We start from the raw sequence: 18,993 nt of genomic DNA on the forward strand, positions 1-18,993 counted from the left end.
GGAGCAGAACTTTCAGAGTCCAGAGTCTGAGATGCCACCCTGGGACCTTAGAGCTCACCCCATCCAGTAAAACTGATCTGGTAGATGAATTCCATCCTCACTTGGAGAGAGTGGAGGTCCTCGAAGGAAGGGAGTGAGACCTTGGGCTGAGGGTATGGATGACACGGCACAAGCAAGTTCAATACGAGTTAACTCTGTGCATGCGAGACAGAAACTACTTGCCTTGCCAGGTAAAAAAATTGAGTTATTGGCTGCAGCTCAGTTGGTTTGATTTCTCTGCCTTATGCTCTGCTGGTCAGAAAATCAGTCCACTAATTGGAAAGAAAGGATTTGGCTAAAGAACATATGCATACAACTGCATGATAAAATATCCAAATCTATCACATCTCCTAATGAAGCTCCTGATAATTAACATGACTGAAACTAATTACTAACCAAAAAAAAAAAAAAAAACCCCAAACCAAACAACAACAAAAAAGTGATTCATAAGAGCTATAGCACTTTTAATTTTAAATTCTCCTCCATGAAGAATTTTTGTCACATATTGTCTGTGTTACAGAAATCTGTAATTGTGCTCAAAAAAACATAGCAAAAGTATTGTCCACTTAATTTTCGGTACTTTCATGAGTTTTAAATTTTCTATATTTTTTGAGTTACAACAATATAAATAAATAAATAAATAAATAAATATTCTTAAACTACATCTGTTTGAATTTTCAGTTACATTTTTTGCCTGATCCTCAGCTGGAATAAACTGATGTACCACTGGAGTCTCCTCAGTTTATACTGCTGAAAGTCTGGCTTCCTATCACATGTAAACATAAGGTTCTATTTAAAAATTAAAAACTTGATGAGACTATGGTCAGGCTAGGGCTGAGATTGAAGTAAATCTGAGGCAGTGTGTAAAAGCAACACTATGTAAAACTTTTCTGGATACAGATCCCAGAAAAAAACACTGTCTTATTATTAGAGATCAGATCAAAGCCAATTCTGGCAGAGAAAAATATGAAATTCAAATGCCAATCTAATTTAACCAATGGCTAAAAAAGCCTCTTAGGAAAAGCAGTCTACAAAGAAGTGGTTTCCATGAATAGCTGTTTGGAGTATTGTGGCAGAGAGTGGAGTGCTGTTTTCCCTTATTATGATGGCCAAAGTAGCAATAATAGCACCAATGTCAGCAAATAGAAAAACAGGATGTGAAAAATACAAGAGCTGACATTTTAGTTTTCCCCAGATGTTTGACTGACAAGTCATTGGGTACTGACCAAAGGGAGCATGTGCTTCACAAAAAATCAGCCATTTTATGAACCAGACTTGTTTTCTTCTTTTTGAACTTTTATGTCCATGAGCAATTCTATTAAAAAGTACAGGAAGCCAAGAATAAGAAGGAAATCCATTAAGGAACAAAACAATAAAGTGGATGGATTTTAACGCTGTCCATTAGAAAGTTTATTCAAGTTTAAAAAGAAAAAGATACATCATCCTCTGTCGTTAACATGAGTTATGGTCAAGTGTAGTTTGCTTAGTGAGTCTTAGCTATACCTTTAGCTACATAGTCCAGAGTGTTCCTCTGGACTTATTCATTGGAACTGGATGACAAAGAAGTTGTGTCTCACTTCCAGGGTTGCCCTAGCCCCAGGATACTCACTGAGTAAATATAAAAAGATCAAAATTGGGACGGACTGTCGTGAGTTCTACGCACTGGCTAGGGATGAGAGGTCATGTTTTTGCCTTGAAAATGTAATTTCCCTTCTCAGGAAAATGCAATTTGCCTTCCCATTAATGGGGAAAGTGTTGCAAAGTAGCAAACATTCACCTTCCCTCCTCTTTTGGCTTAGCACTTCTCTGCAGTGAAAGAGCATGAAATACCAATCTGCCACAAAGCCATTTTAAAGTTTCTTGGCCCACAATCCCCATCAAGCCATGAGTGCTTACTAGTAAGTTGTTTGTAGCCAGGACATTTCAAGAAAGAGAAGAGATAGGAAAGAAAGACAAAAGATAAGAAGAAAATAGAAGAGCTATGAGGAGAATGCTCTTCAGATGTTGCAATTTAACTTGAGGGCCCTTAGAAACAAAGAGTATTTACAGTGGTTTTCTATTATAAGACTATGTCAAGTTAACCTAGGAAGCAGAATGTGCAGTAAAATCTTAGTACATGAGATTGCTGTCTGGCAGAAGGAAAGACGGACCTTTTATTTGTATTTGGCTGTAGAATGATGCTAAGTAAATGGTAACAGCTAAACTACCATGCAACAAGCACATTTGCACAGTACAGCAACATTATACAGCCATCTAATTATGAAAAAGTTCAGAAAGTATCAGCTGAAATACCTGAATCATGTGAGATGGTAGGACAGACAGTAAGAGAGGCTCCAGTTGGATGGATAAGAAGATCTAGAAGGCATAGTGCAGGGACATTCATAAAAAGATGGTCTATTAAGGACGATGGCGTAATCCTAGTGTGTAAATCCAGAAAGAAACAGGTGAAAGAAACAGGTGAAAGAAACAAGAAAAAATGAACTCAAACCAAAGTACAGAACAAAAGTGCAGTTCTGAATAGCTGAGTTTGGGATTACACTTAGTAATGTAGCAATCTAAACTGTTTCTGCTGATAGAGCTGCATTTTAGACCTCAGTCCTAGCCTCTATATGCCTCTATTCCAGTTACAAAGAGGATAATTTATCTTTTTCAAAGTGACATGGTAGGGTCCTCAAATACTAAAGGAACTTCTGAGAGACAGAAAAGGTACTTTTGTCAGAAAATCAGAGACCAGGATGATCTTAAACAGAATGCTTCTTATTTAATGACATTCAGTGAGGACACTGGTCTTGCCAGCACATTGCACCATTTTCCTATTAAACCAGAGTGCCTGCAAGTAACTTTATTTTACTCTAGGTTTATTGTGAAAAGCTGTTATTAAAACTAATAAAAGTTTACATATAGACACAAACTGAGTATTAGTCATGCATAAGCATTTATGACAGGATGTGATAAATGCCTTATTTCCGTGATAAAAGTAGGGATCATTATCTGAGCTTGAAAGCTTCTGGTTGGGTATTTACACTCTAGGCTAGAGACATGGTGAAGATTTAGTCTGTGGAAGAGTCTTCCTGCAAAGTATTGAGTCTCTCCTCAAGATTATCAAGACTGGCTTAAACATAAATGCTGGATAGGAAATATTAATGGGGTAACAAGATGCACAATTTATTCTATAATGATCACTGAGCAGAGACTCAGGACTGTCTAATCTGAGAGACTTTCTGGCTTCCTGGCAGGATATTGATTCATTATTATCACAAAAACAAAGAGCAAATTCCAATAACACCATGTGAGGCAACGTGGGATGGTAAAGAAGGAGCTAAATATTACCAGTAATTGCTCAGTGAGCAATAAAAAATGTTACTCACTGGGACTATCTATTGATGATTTCATTTTCACTGGAGGTTTATGTCGGGAGTTTAGTTCAAGCATGGCTTAAAGAAAAAGGCCATGAAGCCATGTAATTGAGAGAAAAGTAAAAGGTAGTTGCAAAGCAGTTCCAAAAGCAGTTCCCAGTCTGATTACTATAAACAATTAGACTCTCTCAGGCATCACTCTATAAACAATAAGGTTCTCAGGCAGTCTTCCCATAACAAGTGAAACACCCTCTCTGGGAAAAGATGGCACCCTGGGAACAGATATGGAAGTTTTGGGAACCTTTCATATCACAGTGGGAACACTGGTTTTATTTTGTGTAAACAATCCAACGGTATTGTAAAACAAAAGGAGTGGTTAGAGTTTTCTCTGTTAGCCTATCATAAACCTGGATTTTGGAATATGCATGAAGTTCGTTAACACTATTATTTAAACTGGCGGATCGATCAATAAACTTGAGTTCGATGCATTATAGGATGGTCGTTCTCCCCTCACTTCAACAGGTTTATAATGTAACATATATGAAACAGCAGTACAAGATGAGATATGCTGTACTGCACATATCAATAAGAGAGTGAAACAGAAGTTACATCAGCAAGGGTAATTTTCAACAAACATTCTTGACTTGAAATTTTAAATGAACATTATTTAAAATAGAAAGAATGATCTATATTCATAGTAGCATAAATGCCTAATGTATATAATAATGTAATGTAATCTGCTTATATTATAATGATACAGACCCAGTAACATTTTCAGTTGCCTACATTTATTCAATAAAGTGTTCAACATAGTCAACTAACAAAGTTTACTCCTTGCAGACAGGAAGAAATAAGGAAAGCAAACCTTAAAAAGGCTGAAGGAAAATGGAGGAATTGCTTTACTGGGAGGAAAAAAGGGCAGATAGCTGGAGAAGAATGTTTTCTGCAAAGGGGCACTGTCTCATAAATGCTGATTGCAGAGAGCTGCCAGCTAATAAATTCTTACCTGTGTTTCTGGAATGTGTAATTACAAAAAAAAAAAAAAAAAAAAAAAAAAAAAAAAAAAAAAAAAAGACATAAGGGGAAGATGAAGTGTTATGTCATTAATTATTGATAGTGACCTTTTTAGAGGATGAAGTTCTACATTAGATAAGGTGAGCCAAACTCAGTGAAGTCACAGAAAATCTTCAGTTTTCCAACTGCTAGTGACAGGCCATGCTGTTATCATCACCTCCATATACGCACCCACACTACTGCTCTGTCTGCTTCCTCATGCAAACATTATCTCTGGCTTTGTGTAGCTCCAGGGCTCTCTGCATAGAATTTTTGGATAATTCTACATGAACTTTTTATAGGAATCAAGTTATCGAGTACATGTGCTGGGAACGCCCCTATAAACATTTTTTCCAACCACCTTGAGTCAAAGGCAAGAATTGCCATTGCATATTTCATAATATCTGCCCACATATTTACAGACATCCCTAGAGATTTTTTCAAGAAAATCTAAAATCTCTAGAAATCTCTCAAAATCTAAAATCTCTAGAAATAGAGATCAATATCTCTATTGATCTCTATGTCTGGAAAACACACTGAATTAAAAAGAAAAACAAACCCATGTTTGGTGTAAGTGATTTAAAAAAGGATACAAAATCCACCTAGAAAACCAACAAAATGTTTTTAAATCTAGGTATACATTAAGGAAAATACATACAGTTTTATCAGGGAAAAACCAGGAAAATTTCTCCCTCTCTTTTTCTATCGGATGGACTAATTTTGGGAATGTTTACAAAGTTTCCTGCTTTTAACTTTTAGGAAACTAGATCCAAGAAAATGTAATTATTTTACTAAACTATTACGTTCTTGCTCATGTAAGTTGTGTTTTCTCATGTGATGCTTACCAATAAATGAATACTCTCTTTTTGAGAAGGGACATCTCTTGTGAGCAACCCACCAAACAGCTCACAAGAATCTCCTCTTCAAAGTGAGATTGCAAAAGATCTCCTGGAGCTTGGTTCCTTACCTGAACCACTCAAAAAAGTGGGCAGGCCTTTCTAAGAGCCTGCTTGCTCTGGACTTCCATCAGATACTTCCAGATCTCCACTTGTAAGAAGTGACATACTCCAGGACATATTTGGAATTTAACTGTTTTTCAACAAATAGTTTGAAATGACCAGTGGCTGTCCTATCTGATACCATGGCATTTTGGTTAATGGAACATTTGTTTGTATTCAAACCTTTCATATTTCTTATGAAGTGCAATCTATTTGATGAAGTGAAATGATGTACATATGCAATAAGATGTCACAGTTAGAAAAGGGGAATATTTTTAAGGTGCTCTAGAAGAGAAAAGAATTTTTGAAATCTGACATGTGAATTGACAGCATGCTACATTTGTGAAAGTCAACTTTTATTATGGAGGACACAAAAATTGTCTCCCAGAGATATGTCTCTATGGTGTACTAAAGGCATGGCCAAACAAACAAGGGTGGTGAGATCTTCTTGTAGGTAAAATCAATAGCTTGAGGCTGGTGTTTCCTGAAACAGTACACCAGGGATCTCTCTTGCCACTGCTCAGTGGCATGTAGCAAAGCTTTCAGAAAGTTATGAAATGCTTTGCAACTCACATGAATCACTCTCAAACTATTGTAAGCACTTGTATCTAGCCATATCTTTTGTCTGAATCCCTCAAATTGTTTTAAGAGGAATGAACACTGGATGTGTTAGCATGTGTAGGATTGGAAATGTGAATAGGTATGAAACTTAGGATAGCAATGCCATTAATCAGTGCAAATCCTGATGCAGATGACATGGTTCTTAGGTGTCCTTCTCCCTCCCCAGCCTTCCCCCTCACCCCCCAGCTCCTGTGTTATCCAAAGTCTGTGCCAAACAGCTCCAAAAAGACAGGAGACTCATTGTCTGCCCTGGATGAGCAGGAACACCCATTTCACAAGGAGCTGCGAGCACTGACTGTGCATTGCAGGAGGGTGGCCCAGACTGCAGGGTTTCCAGCAGCCCCAGAGCACTGAAGACAGCGAGAGGAGCTGTGATTTCTGCCACAGACACGCAGGGTCTCATGGAGGCCCTGCAGAGAGCAGCAGGGCACACCTGGTGTGGAGATGCATTTCTTTCTGTGGGGATGTCCCTGCTCGTGGAGGAAGCTTGGACAGCTTAACTTTACTCCCTGTATGTGACATGGCAGGTCGGGGTTATCAGTGAATCAGAATGGTTTGGGTTGGAAGGAACTTTAATAATCATCTAGTTTTCCAAGCCCCCCGCCCTGGGCAGGGTGACCTCCCACCAGGAGGACGCTCAGAGCCCCATCCAGCCTGGCCTTGAACACTCCCAGGAATGGGGGCATCACCAGTGTAACCTGTTGTGGGCAGATTATGAGGGTGGCACGCTCCGAGACCTCTTCTCGGTCTGTCACGAATACTGACCCGCGCACTCACCGGGGAACAGGAGGCTCAGAGCGCTCCAGCTCAGCCGGGGCGGCACCTCTGGGCATGCCCGCGGAGCTGGGCGCTCGGGCACACTCCTGGGGCAATCCCGCCATCCCGGAGACCCTTTCCCCGTCCCGTCCCGCCCCGTCCAGGGCACCGCACGCCCCGGGGGACGGGGCTGCGCCTCGTCCCGCCCCAGCCCGCACCGCGCAGCGCAGCGCAGCGCAGGCAGGACGCGAGAGAGGTGCAGGCAGCCCCCAGCCTGCTCCCGCTCCTTCTCCTTCTCCGTCTCAGTCGCTGTTCCTTCTCCTGCCTGCTCCCGCCCCCGGCCGCGGCAGTGCCCCCCGGGGCGGCGAGGGCCGGGCCTGCCTCAGGATGGCCGCGCCGCCGGGCCCCGCGCTGCTCTGGGCGCTGCTGCCGCCGCTGCTCGCCCTGGGCGCCGCGCAGCCGGGCCCCGGCGGGGCGCAGCCGGGGCTCAGCCTCCACCCGCCCTACTTCAACCTGGCGGCGGCCGCCCGCATCTGGGCCACGGCCACCTGCGGCGAGGCGGCGGGCGGGGGCGGGCGGCCGCAGCTCTTCTGCAAGCTGGTGGGGGGCCCTGCCGCCGCCCCGCTGGGACGCGCCATCCAGGTAACCGGGCATCCCCGGGGCGTGTGTGGCACTGTGTGGCTTTTTGGGGGCGTCTGATGTGACCCTGCTGTGCGCGGTCTCGTTTCCTCCTGGCTGAGCGTGTGCCGCGGGCATGGCAAGGGGAGCGTGCACCGGCGGGAGCCCCGGCAGGGAGGCTCCGGGCGGGATGGAGGGAAGCGGACAGCGCACCTGCCCTCAGGTGTCCCGGCACCTCCTGGAGGCACACATCGCACGGGTGCGGCTGCTGCCGGCCGTGTGTAGGCTCCTCGGGCACCTGGAGTGCCCCGGGGCGCTGCTTTGTGACCGCGGTCTGCGGTGAGCAGCGAGATCACCGGGGGTAAACCAGCCAGCCTGGGGGAGCGCATGGGACGGGGCTTCGCTGGCAGCTGCCGGCTGGACAGCGGGCATCTCTCTGCAGGCGGTGGGAAAAGAGTCCTGGCTTTAGTCAAGTATTTTGTGGTGTTTTGGAAGCACTAAATGTGAGGCTTATCGTCTGTGCCTTGCATTGCTTGTGGGAGGAAGCCAGAGACTTCTTGGGACTCTGATAGGGAGTATAAGCACAGAGGGCAGCAAGGAGCATGCTGTTCTTTCCTGGCATAGCTCAAGATTACTACACACGTTTTGTGCCAGTCACAAGAAAGATAACAGCAAAACTTCTGAAAAAGGATTAATGGAAATATATCTTTCCTGTGGAAGAAACATATATTTCCACATTCATTAGAGGATAAGGAAGGAATAACAAATGCACCAAACTGTTTTTCTGTGATAGATGCTTGATATCTGTTTGATCAGAGCTTTGTTAAAAGAAGGGACTTTCCTAAAGCCTCAGACCTTCCAAAGTTATTTTAATTATATTCTCTCTTGGTGGGAGGAGAACCAGAAAGAAACTGCAATTTGAAAGGGATTTTGAAAGCTTAAAGGTCCACTGTCTGACTTTAGGCAATACAGAAAGCATACAAGTAAATTCTTAGCATCTTAGCATAAGACTTTGAAACATCTTAGTGTTTCAAAGTCTTACGTATGTTTTATAGTGAAATAACCCTTAAGATACGGTTTCAGAAGGGGTTGCAATGGATAACAGAGTTGTTCCTCTCATTTTTAAATGAGAATAGGTGCTCAAGAGAGGGGGAAAGGACAAAGAAGGTGCAGCATGTGTATTGCCATGTGCCAGAAGGGAGCGTGCACCATCATGCAACCTGTCCTCCAGGTCACTTGGCAGCCACAGACAGCACTGTGCTTTGCTCTGGACTTCCTTCCCTCTGCCATAACTCCCTGCCTCACAATGAAATCTTCTTATATCTCTCTCTCTCTTTTTATATTACCTTATATCTCTGTAGTGCTTTCAGTCATAAAAAAAGCTCAAAGTACTTTGGAGATGGCTGAGTAGTATACAGTTCTAGTAGAAGGGAAACTGGGACGCGTGTTTTACATGCTTAAAGTGAGGATACAAAAAAAGGTTGTGATGATCTGGAAACTGCTTGGTTTGCTGTTTCTAACACACCTCTAAAGTTTAGGCTCCCATCCTTCCATACTGAATGCAGCACCCATGTTTAAAGTTGCCTGGAACAACCATGCCAGCAGGTAAATTGTAAACCCAGCAATCTCTCAGCAACTCGCTACAGCCCACTGCTGCAATGAAACCTCAAACTGACATGCCTTGAAATATCAGAAATCACAGGGCAATAAAAATCAGCCAAAGCAAACATCAGATAAACTTGTCAAGCAAGCGGAATGAAGCCTGCGTGCTGCCTCTGATGGTTTTTGTGGTTGTTTCCTTTCTATACTAATACTCAACTGGAAATGACGGTTTGCTGTGTAAAGGAAGAGGGAGACTATAAGGTGGGGCAGTTCTTCTTAAATGTTTGACTTGCAGGTCCTAGGTTAGAGGGCTGTTATGGTTCATGCCCAAATAAAGTTCCCAGAAGGACTATTGATGGCTCAGCCCTGGCACAAGGAAGCATGTTGTGCCTCTCAGAGCGTTTGTGTAAGGACAGATACTTGCAGCATCTCTTTCCACTTTTAACAAAGCCTCATTGAGATACATAACATGAATGCTTCTGTGGTTTACCAGTAGTTGTTGTAGTTCAAGAAGTGCTGGAAAGTCTTTCAGAACGCCAGGGAAATCCAGACAAATCCAGACATGGAAAATGCACAATGTGTGTATTTGCAAGCAACTTCACCTTTCAAGTTCAAAGACACTGTAAATAAGAGAATTTCTTCTTTCATGGAAAATTGGAGAGAATTGCATTAAACTTTTATGGAACATGAGCTTACATAGAAGGATTTAAAATCAGCAATTTAAAATCAAGTGGGTTTCTTGAGAGTCGTGAGGGAAGGTCATGTGGCTTTTACAAAGTGATAGGTGTAATAGCCACTGTGTTGTGCTGGTTCAAGTTCAAGTGATGCCACACACGTGAGTCACTCTCTTTTGGACTCTCTACAATGCTGGATTGCAGGAGTTGCTCTATGAGTAGGGAAATTGGAAAGGAGGTGCAGAATGTGATCCTCATTCTGGCAAAGGGAGCAGACAGCTCTGTTGCCAGTGCTATCTGAAAATAAGGCAAAGAGGAAGAGCAGCCCCAGCATCATTTCCATTGGTCTGCCATTGGTTATTCTCATTCAGCTTGTCATTTAGTGATGTATCTTTTAATGAAGCCTGTAATATCCAGCAAATCCAGAAGGAGCATTTGGATGTTGTTTAAAGGTGGTCAGTGGGGTGGCCGCTCCCTTAGTGGGCAGCTCAGCCAAGGCTCTTAAGGCAGTGCTGGACATACACTGTGGAAAGAGGTGGGTTTCCCTTATGTAGCACACTGGCATGTAGGAAATGGCTTAATGAGAACAGTGTTGAGTGAAGAAATGCACAACAGTATAAAATATTTCAGCAGCTGATAGATAAGTGGCATGCCTGGTTTTGCCTGCCAGTCTGTCCGCAGTGATGTGCGGGCGTGAGTTAAAGTCTAACTGCATACCTGCCCTGCCAGTGCCACAGAGCTGCTGGGTATGAAAAAGTGAACAAATCCTTCATTGTTGTCACTTTCTATAACTTACAGGCAAGTTTTCATCTCCATGTGTCCCTGGTCCACACTAGCATATTTCAGCAAACTCTTTCATGCAGTTCCAGGTCTCTCCTTTGCTCAGGAGAAGCAGGGGAAAGGAGGGTAGCAAGGTCACCAGCAAATGCACACCTGCCTGCCTTATGAACTGCAGCCAAAATCAAACCAGGTTTCAAGGCTCAGTCTACTAGAATGGAGACGTGTCCTGTAACAACCAGGCAGAGCACGATGTGCCTGAGATACTGCCAGTGAGAAGGAAGGAAGGCTGCTCTGTCCAATAATTTTTTTTCTTTCATTTTTGTTTTGCTGCCTAGTTGGCAGGGTTGCTGGAATGTAATTTAAATAACTGAAACTCCAGCTGTTGCAATGAAATTCTTTGAATTATGTGCCCAAAAAGAGAAAGATGGTATCTTGAGTTCAGATCAAGTGATCTGGTATACTGAAATCACATACGTGCATGTAAATTAAACTCTTGTGTTTAATACTCCCCATTGTTTTCTTCTCATTCAACCTTTCTTTGAGGTTGTTTCCAGATCAGAGCTGAAACTGCTGTAACAGCAACTGTTTCCTGTGTACTTCCAGCCTGATCTTTGTGAATGTAATTTAGATCTAAAGACTAGGTTTCAAGCTCATTATAAAGCTATTTAGGGAAGTTTGCCCTGTTGTAACATATCTGTCAGAACTCAGGTATGCATTTGTCAGGGAGGATGCTCTGATGTGGTAGTAACTGCAGTTGCTGTGCATAGATTGATTTCTCAGGGTATGGATTTTTGCAGATAGTGATGTGATGTTCTTTGTCATCGCTGCAGAAACTGGCAGCGTTGCCTGTAGCTAATATGGGCTGATGTGTTATCTGCTCCAGCAAACCACCTGAAACAGACAGAATCTGCCCTATTGGAGTTTGTATTAAAGTCAGCCAAACCATCTTCTCTAACAGAGCTGGAGGAGAATCGTGTTATAACATGACCCCAGCTGTAGTTAACCAACTCGTGTGGGTGAGTATTTGGTCTCTCTGAATTGTCAGGAGTTAACCCCCAGCCAGATTGGCATTGGCTGTGCTAAATCAGAACAGCTAATGATAGCCATGTCTTCTGGAAACTGCATCATATTCTGGGCTTTCTGGAAAAGCAGGATGAGGGTGGAACTACTGCTGGATGCAGATGCTGAAATCACTGCTATTGATGCAGAAATATTCAATTCAGTGAACATCTATTTCAGTTTCAAACATCAATTTTCTATTCAGTGGACATATTTGAAAGGCACAGGATGATTTATTCATATCAGATGAGATAGATTGTGTATTTTCCAATCCATTAGTAACTATGGTAGATGTTAAATAAATTCTGCTAAACATCTTGAACTCACCAAGCTTGCAAGACTGTACCCAGCAAGAGTGTGAGAGCTCTTCTGTTACTTCTCTGTAAAAAGGGGACAAGTATGATTGCTCCAGTTACTTTACACTGGTTAGTCTGACAGCAGTGGCAAACAAAACAATGGCACTTATATAGGAGTCTGTTAATTCTTAAAAGGTAGGAATGTGCTTCATGCCCAGCAGTGCAGATTGTGGAAACAACAAAAGATTTGTCACATGCTTTTGATAGTAACATGTGCTTAGTTGACAAGGTAACATTTGCCCCATTCCCTTTATTTTAGACAGGAGTCCAGCAGTGTCAGCAACTCACAGACTGATGGATTAAGCAGCTGTCCTACTGAAGTAGCCATGGGGGGGTGTACTGCCATTCAATGAAAATGTTATTTTTCAACAAAGATCTGTAGCTGTCACAGTTTAGCATTTTCACTGATTATCTCCACCTAGTGTTGGAAAAAGAAGTGAATGGGACACTAAAAAGGTCCCTTAATAACTAATTTCAGCAGTTCAGCACTAATCTTAGTAGACTGTAAAATGTGTTTTCTTGGAGATAAAAATAGCTTGTGGAGTGAGCCAAGACATGAAATCAAAAGACAATTAAGTTTCCTGAAATTGATTCATCATTATTGTACAAAGAGCTTAAGAGACTCTCAAAGGGCATCTCTGGATTGTGGCTTTAGTTATGGACTGGAAATTGGGCAGTAACTTCTTGAAATGAAGGTACAATGGCATTCTTTAAAGGGAACAGTCTGTTGCATTTTCCACCAGTACATATTGTTTAGAAAACTCGGATTCAGAATGTATTTTAATGGCACAAAAAAAATGAAAACAGTGTTATAAAATTGTAATACCAAACTTATAGCCAAGTAACAGAGCTTTTTTGTTATGGTTTTATTTATACCAGGCAATGTGCATATGTGTTCATGGTGTTTTAGAAGAATCAAGGATAATTTGTTTGCTGTTCCTAATCCAGTTTAAAGAATCTTTATTTCACTAATTTTCTGCAGATTTCCTGCAGACACTACTGTAGAAATAATATAGGTAATTTCATCAAAATGTCAATAAGTTAATTAAGATTTACTGTAGTTCCCTTATTGAGATTTCTGAAGCTTTAGTTTGTAACATAAAAGTTAATGTGTTTCAGTGTGTAATTTAATTACTAGGGGAATAATTTATACATTAAAAATTATGGTATATAAAGGCACAACACAAAATTTACTCACATTTTTAGTCAACACCCTAGTTGAGAATCTCCATTAACAACCACGTGCTATCAATGTGTGAGATGTTGTCTGAGACCATGTTTTTGATTGATTGTGTTTCAGGGCCAGTTTTGTGATTACTGCAATGCTGCTGATCCCAGCAAAGCTCACCCGATAACCAATGCCATTGATGGCACTGAGAGCTGGTGGCAAAGTCCCCCTCTTTCCATGGGCTTGAACTACAACGAAGTCAATGTCACCTTAGATCTGGGGCAGGTGAGTGCCTGGGCTATGGGGTGAGCTGTGATCATTTCTTGCACTTGTGCATATGCTTTGCAGTTGGGAGAGATGTTTGAGCTGGTGATTTTTGCTTCCTGATGTCACTTCCAGCTTTTTTGTCTGGTTTATGTTCTGTCCAAGGTGACTGTATATTGTATGAAGTGATTGTTTTCCTTTAGGAATTTTGATGATGGAGGTTTTTCCACTGGGATCATACAGATGTAGTGACAGTGTACTTTCTTTCACAGACACTGTAACTCATTAATTTGAAGTGGCATGGGGGGACTTCTCAGTTGAAACTCGAACTCTACCTTCTGTTTAATATTCCCCTTTTCCACGAGCTTAGAGAGAGAGAGGCTTCATGATCTCTGCATGCATGCATTTTCAGAATAATGTTTGGAATCTGCTTTTGCCTCAGGGGTCTTTCTGGTTTCTCTGTCATCCAGCAAGATCTTCAAGATAGACAGAAGAATACTGATAAGGTGGTCTAAAAGGGAAGGGACAGCAAAACCAGTGTAATATGAATTAGTAATGAGACAGTAACAAGAACACCCATATCTCCCCTGCGAGCAATAGCCAAGTAGCTAAGAGTGAAGCCTCTGTATCTGTTTTTTAAGCCACAGAGATGGATTCTCAGCTGCCATGACTGTGCTGATCCAGTGAAGTTAGTTACACTGTGAAGCAAATTCACACAACATGAAAACATGTGTTTATAAATATATGTGTGGGCCTGCAAAATATATGTATCCACATGCATATCTATTTTGGATTGCAGTCATTGTTTATTGACTGATTATACAGGACGGGATTTTTTGAGTAGACTTTCAGTTTAGTTGACAGCAAGGTTGGGGATAACTAAGAAAGTATTTCTCTGTGAGACTTAACTGCCATTTTGCTGGGGATTCAGGTGCAACTTATTTTACATCTTGTCTTACATGGTGTTCTAATACTCTTGTTCCTCCCATGGGTGGAATGGTTCTCATTTTGAGGATATCCTCAGTCAGTGTTTCTGTATCCAGTAGAGCTGCAGTGCAGAAAGGCCATACTAAGCTTATTTTCCTGCTGTGCACTTTTTACCTTCCTTGGAGGACCTACTGACAGACACCTTACTTTTTATGTGCTGGTTAAAGTTCTGAGAAACTTCTTCCCTTGAGAGGAGGGATATGAGCTAAGTGTCCTCTTTTCATGGGACTCCTTGGGCACCAGCAGCTATGTGCTAAGATTTCTATAGTTGTTAAAGGATTTCTTAGAGTGAGATTGCACGTTTGTCAATACTCTGGTACTACTTGGAAAGATGGCTCTGAATCCGCTTTCTGGGAAATGAAGGTAATCAAAGGCAAAGGTGAAAATCACTCCATGTCCTGTGATCAGGAATGAATCATTTTCGCTGGTGGATACATGAGGGTTTGGTAAGATTCATATGATTTTTTTTCTCCCACTTCACAGACTTTCATCATTTAACTTCTTTCATCCAGTTAAACCTTAACCTCAGGATTTGTTTAAACTTGAGATTCACTTTTGACATTTTGCTTAGTATTTTCACTCCCAAATTTATCCAGTAGCACACAATACTAATAATAATGAAGAACATTAAGTACTGTCACAGAGTAAGTCTACAAAAGTGAACAGGTAAGCACTGAGATCCCAATTCACCTTACCTTATTTCCTGGTCCTAAATATTAAGAGTTTCGTGTGTCTTAAAGATGCAGGCTTTCTTAGTAATTGACAGAGACAATTCCCCCTCAGCTGAGCTGAGATTAAGGTTTTGGGTTTTAAGGAAAAACAAATCTTAAAGTTAGATGTGTATCTAAATACAGAACAGAAAAGATAACAGGGATTTAGTTTTCCTCACTAATTATTTGCCCTTTTTTGTTTGGTTTTTTTTTTTTTTTGTTTTGGTGTGGTTTTTTTGTTTTGTTTCTTTTTAATACAAGTTACGTTTTTCTGCACACAAAAAATGGAGAAGTTTTTTGTTGCACAGAACATGACAAACATGTACAAATGCATGCAGGGAAGCAATGACTGACTGTAAGTTGGTCATCAAGCATCCACAATTAGAGGAAGCAGGACATAGTGTGAAGTCAAAAGCTTTTATTTTCTGCATTCCTGCCATTATATCTTTATGATTGAGAGCAGAGTCCCAATGGAGCCTCCTACCATGGTCTCATGACAATATTTAATTGAATAGCTGCACCATGATGGAAGTTTTAGTGCTCACTACAGTGAAGTTGGAACAGAACACCCACCTGGTGCTGCTTCTGTTTCACAAAGGCTTGGGTGATTTTGAAAGTCAAAATGCCTTCAGGCTGTTAAATCTGTTTGCAAGAAGAATGCTCATTTTACTGTACTTCATAATATGAGAAAAAGCAAAACCTGAAAGCAAACCCCCTGCTTTACTTCCCTTTCTGACTTTCTGTACTATAGTTACATTTCTAATCAATCACAGTCCTTCCGAATAACAATTATAATGTTGATCCCTGAGGCGCTCTCTCCTTTCTGTTAACATACCTGCTTACATTGTGGCTATTCCTGACTTGTTTGAAATATTTGGATCAAATGAAATCTCAGTTATTCCTCTAATTGGTTATGGTTTTCCCAATGTAGTTTTTAACTGCTTTTAAACTTCTGAATCCAGGATGTCTGACTGAATTTCATTACCCTTCCCCTGACTCTTTGGATTGCCTAATTTCAACAGGTGTGTCCTCATCTTTGGCTTGCTTAATGCTCAGCAGATATTACAGTAACACTGCCCCAGGTATTTTTCTGAACTCCCTCTTCAGAAGAAATGAAAGTTCAGGATAGCGTGATAGCGTATGATGAAAAAGAAATGTCCAACTACAAAAAGTAGTTCAAAGAAGTATAGCCCATATATTTTATTGTTGCTTTTTGTTATGTATATTTTTTTTTGTTTTTGCTGTGTGCATTTTGGCAATAATATAGTGCTGAAAGACTCAGACTCAGTGGAATTTTGAGCACTAATATGTTGAATAGTTTTTATGTAGCGATGCTATTAGTCACTGTTGTAAATTAAAAGTACACAGTGGAATGCAATGTCCAAATTAGTACTTTTATTAGGGATGGAGGGCAACTCAACCATAAATTTAAGCTAAGTGGTGTGGCCTGTGGAGGACTTTATGCTTTTATGTTTTCTACCAGTTAAGGCATATAAACATTTTGTAAATAGTGTCACAGTTTGGCAGATCTTCTGAGTTGCTTTTATATGGTAGAGGGCTAACTTTTATATTTGGTAGCAAGTCTTTGATTTACAAACAATATTTGTTGCTTGGAATATTATTCAGCTTTGGCTAAATTGTTGAGAACTAAAACCAATTGTTCTTAACTTAAAAAAGACTGACGTGGTAACTTAAAATGTTTCTGAAGTAACAGTTAATTTAAGTGTCATTCTGTAAAATACAATGTTCTGTGCTCACTTCTGTAGGGAGAAACTCTCAAGGTGGTGGGAGATTTATCACAAACTGCATTGAGCTGTGCTCCCAAAAATAGTCATTGCACTCATTGTGCTTGGCTTTTGAATACTTTGTATTGTTGCTGACCCTGAAATCAGACCCAGCTCTAGCCTGAAGTTGCATAACCTCTATAATAACAGTGGGAAGTCCTACAGATTAGGACATGAGAGCCACTGCACAAGGCTTCTGCAGTGCTGCAGAGCTGTGCCTCAGTGACACAAAGCCCTTCCTCTGGAACCCCTCCACAGCTCTGAATCCGCAGCAGCACCAAGCCCTCCTCTGCTGTCTTGGTTCACACTGGGGAGAAAAGGGACTTGTAAGACTGGGGAAGGTGCAATACTGTCCCACAATACCCAAAAATGGGGATGCTAACAGCACAGAAGTGTTCCTTTGTATTAGAGAGCTCTGGTTCTGAGTATTTCAGTTTGTGCAGGAAGCTGATTTGGGATCGTGCTGCAGAACAGTATGCTTTGGACTTAGCTGTGATTTTTGGCTCATATCACAGGAAGGTGCATCTAGTTGTGAACTCTAGAGCAACACAACTTCATTTGATGAAGTAACATCTGTCTGATAGAATCATCCTAAAGTTGGATCACATATTTAATTTAATACATATTTCATTTATTCCTAGGTTACACCACAAGCAACTCATTCAGAATTGAGCTACCAGCCTTAATAAGGGAAATACCTTAAAATATGTTCTTTCTTGATCATGTTTTCCTTTAAGTTGTAGTCAAGGTGTTGTGTTTTTTAAAACTTTAATTAAGGACCTTTTCAATGGCTCAGCATTTTTTCTTGTGTTTGCAGTAGTTGCACGTCGGTGCTTTTAAAATGCATTTCTGATACTAATTTGATATTATTCTGAAAATATACAGGAGAAAACCTCACAAGTCTTATTCTTCTTTCCTTTTCTGACTCTGTCTTCCTTTGGCTTTTCTTCAGCATCCTTTTAGGAAGGTCTTGGTTCCCACTCACTGATCTCACTTCCCTCCCTTCATGTCTGTACTTCTGCTCCTCCTTTCTTCCTTTCTATGCTCATTCTTACATGTAACTTTAATTTTGTGATATGTTGTTCTAAATACCTCAGTTTTAACCCAGTGTAGTAAAAGCAGAACTTCTGCTGGTTGCCTCTAATCCTTTGCACTTCCCTGGGTTTCTTCCCAGTGTTGACAGTTCTACTGTGTTCCTTCTACTTTGGACTGCAGCCCTCATAAGGAGACATTTTTCTTCTGGACAACTGAGGGCTGAATCATACAACAAATCGTCTCCCATATCAATAGCTTCAGTATTCTGTGAAGAAATAGGCCATATGTAAGAAATAATTATGAGCATTGAGTTGGTCTTTGTCCAAATCCTAATGGAAAAGTGGCTGCATGAAAAATTTCAGTAAAACAATCGAGACTCATTGATGTAGCAGCCTGCAGCCTTGGCAAAAAGACCAAAGACTGGTTGAATGTGGAGGAAGGACTATCATTTTGTCTCTGGATGCAGTTCTTCCTTCTAGAGCCCATGTTATATAGGGAGAGCTTCTCCCATCAACTGGGTCAGATCAAAGTTCTCCAGATGTGTCTATGAGACCTTTTTAGAGGCACTGACTCACCTAACTAAAGACATTTTTCAGCATCGGTGGCTGATTAAAAGAAAGCATGATGTGAATGCAGCATGGCCAGGGATAACTGAACAGCATTGGAAATCCTGTGCTTATTCCTGGCTCCTTCACTCCAGACAAGGAAGCTGGAGCACAAGGAATGACTTCAGCATGCTGTACAGTGGGAGCCTCTGCAGGCACTGTCACTGTTTGTGCAGTGCAGTCATTGCTGTGTCAATGTGCACTCAGTTAAGCTGAATGGAACACACTCAGGAGGTCTGATGCCTCTCAGGTACTACCCACACACAATTTTCTCTGCACCTCTGCAACAGCTATTTTTCCACACACCTAGAAGAGTAGCTGGAAACTCCAGAAATGCTGGCCCACCTCTCTCTCTAGTTGGGATTTTTTTGTATTGTCATTTGTGTTACAAAATACATGGCTGGGAATTGACAAATACTGACTGTCAGGAGTGCTTTATACAGTACCTGGGTCTGCCAGGGTGCCTCAAGTCCTACTGAGATGTTTGAATGAAAGGACTGCTTCCCTCTTTGCAGCATCAAGAAATCA

General features: G+C 41.4%; 1 protein-coding gene across 1 annotated transcript in view; it reads left to right on the forward strand.

Moving 5' to 3' along the window:
• Positions 1-7,210: 7,210 nt before the first annotated feature.
• The window catches only part of LAMA3 (laminin subunit alpha 3), a 105,309-nt gene continuing 93,526 nt past the window's right edge, over positions 7,211-18,993 (forward strand). Inside the window, exons 1-2 of the mRNA XM_058819149.1 lie at positions 7,211-7,465; positions 13,213-13,365. Coding sequence (XP_058675132.1) covers positions 7,211-7,465; positions 13,213-13,365 — 408 coding nt within the window. The remainder of the gene's footprint in view (positions 7,466-13,212; positions 13,366-18,993) is intronic.

The sequence above is a fragment of the Ammospiza caudacuta genome, chromosome 1 (assembly GCF_027887145.1).
Source record: "Ammospiza caudacuta isolate bAmmCau1 chromosome 1, bAmmCau1.pri, whole genome shotgun sequence".
NCBI lineage: Eukaryota > Metazoa > Chordata > Aves > Passeriformes > Passerellidae > Ammospiza > Ammospiza caudacuta.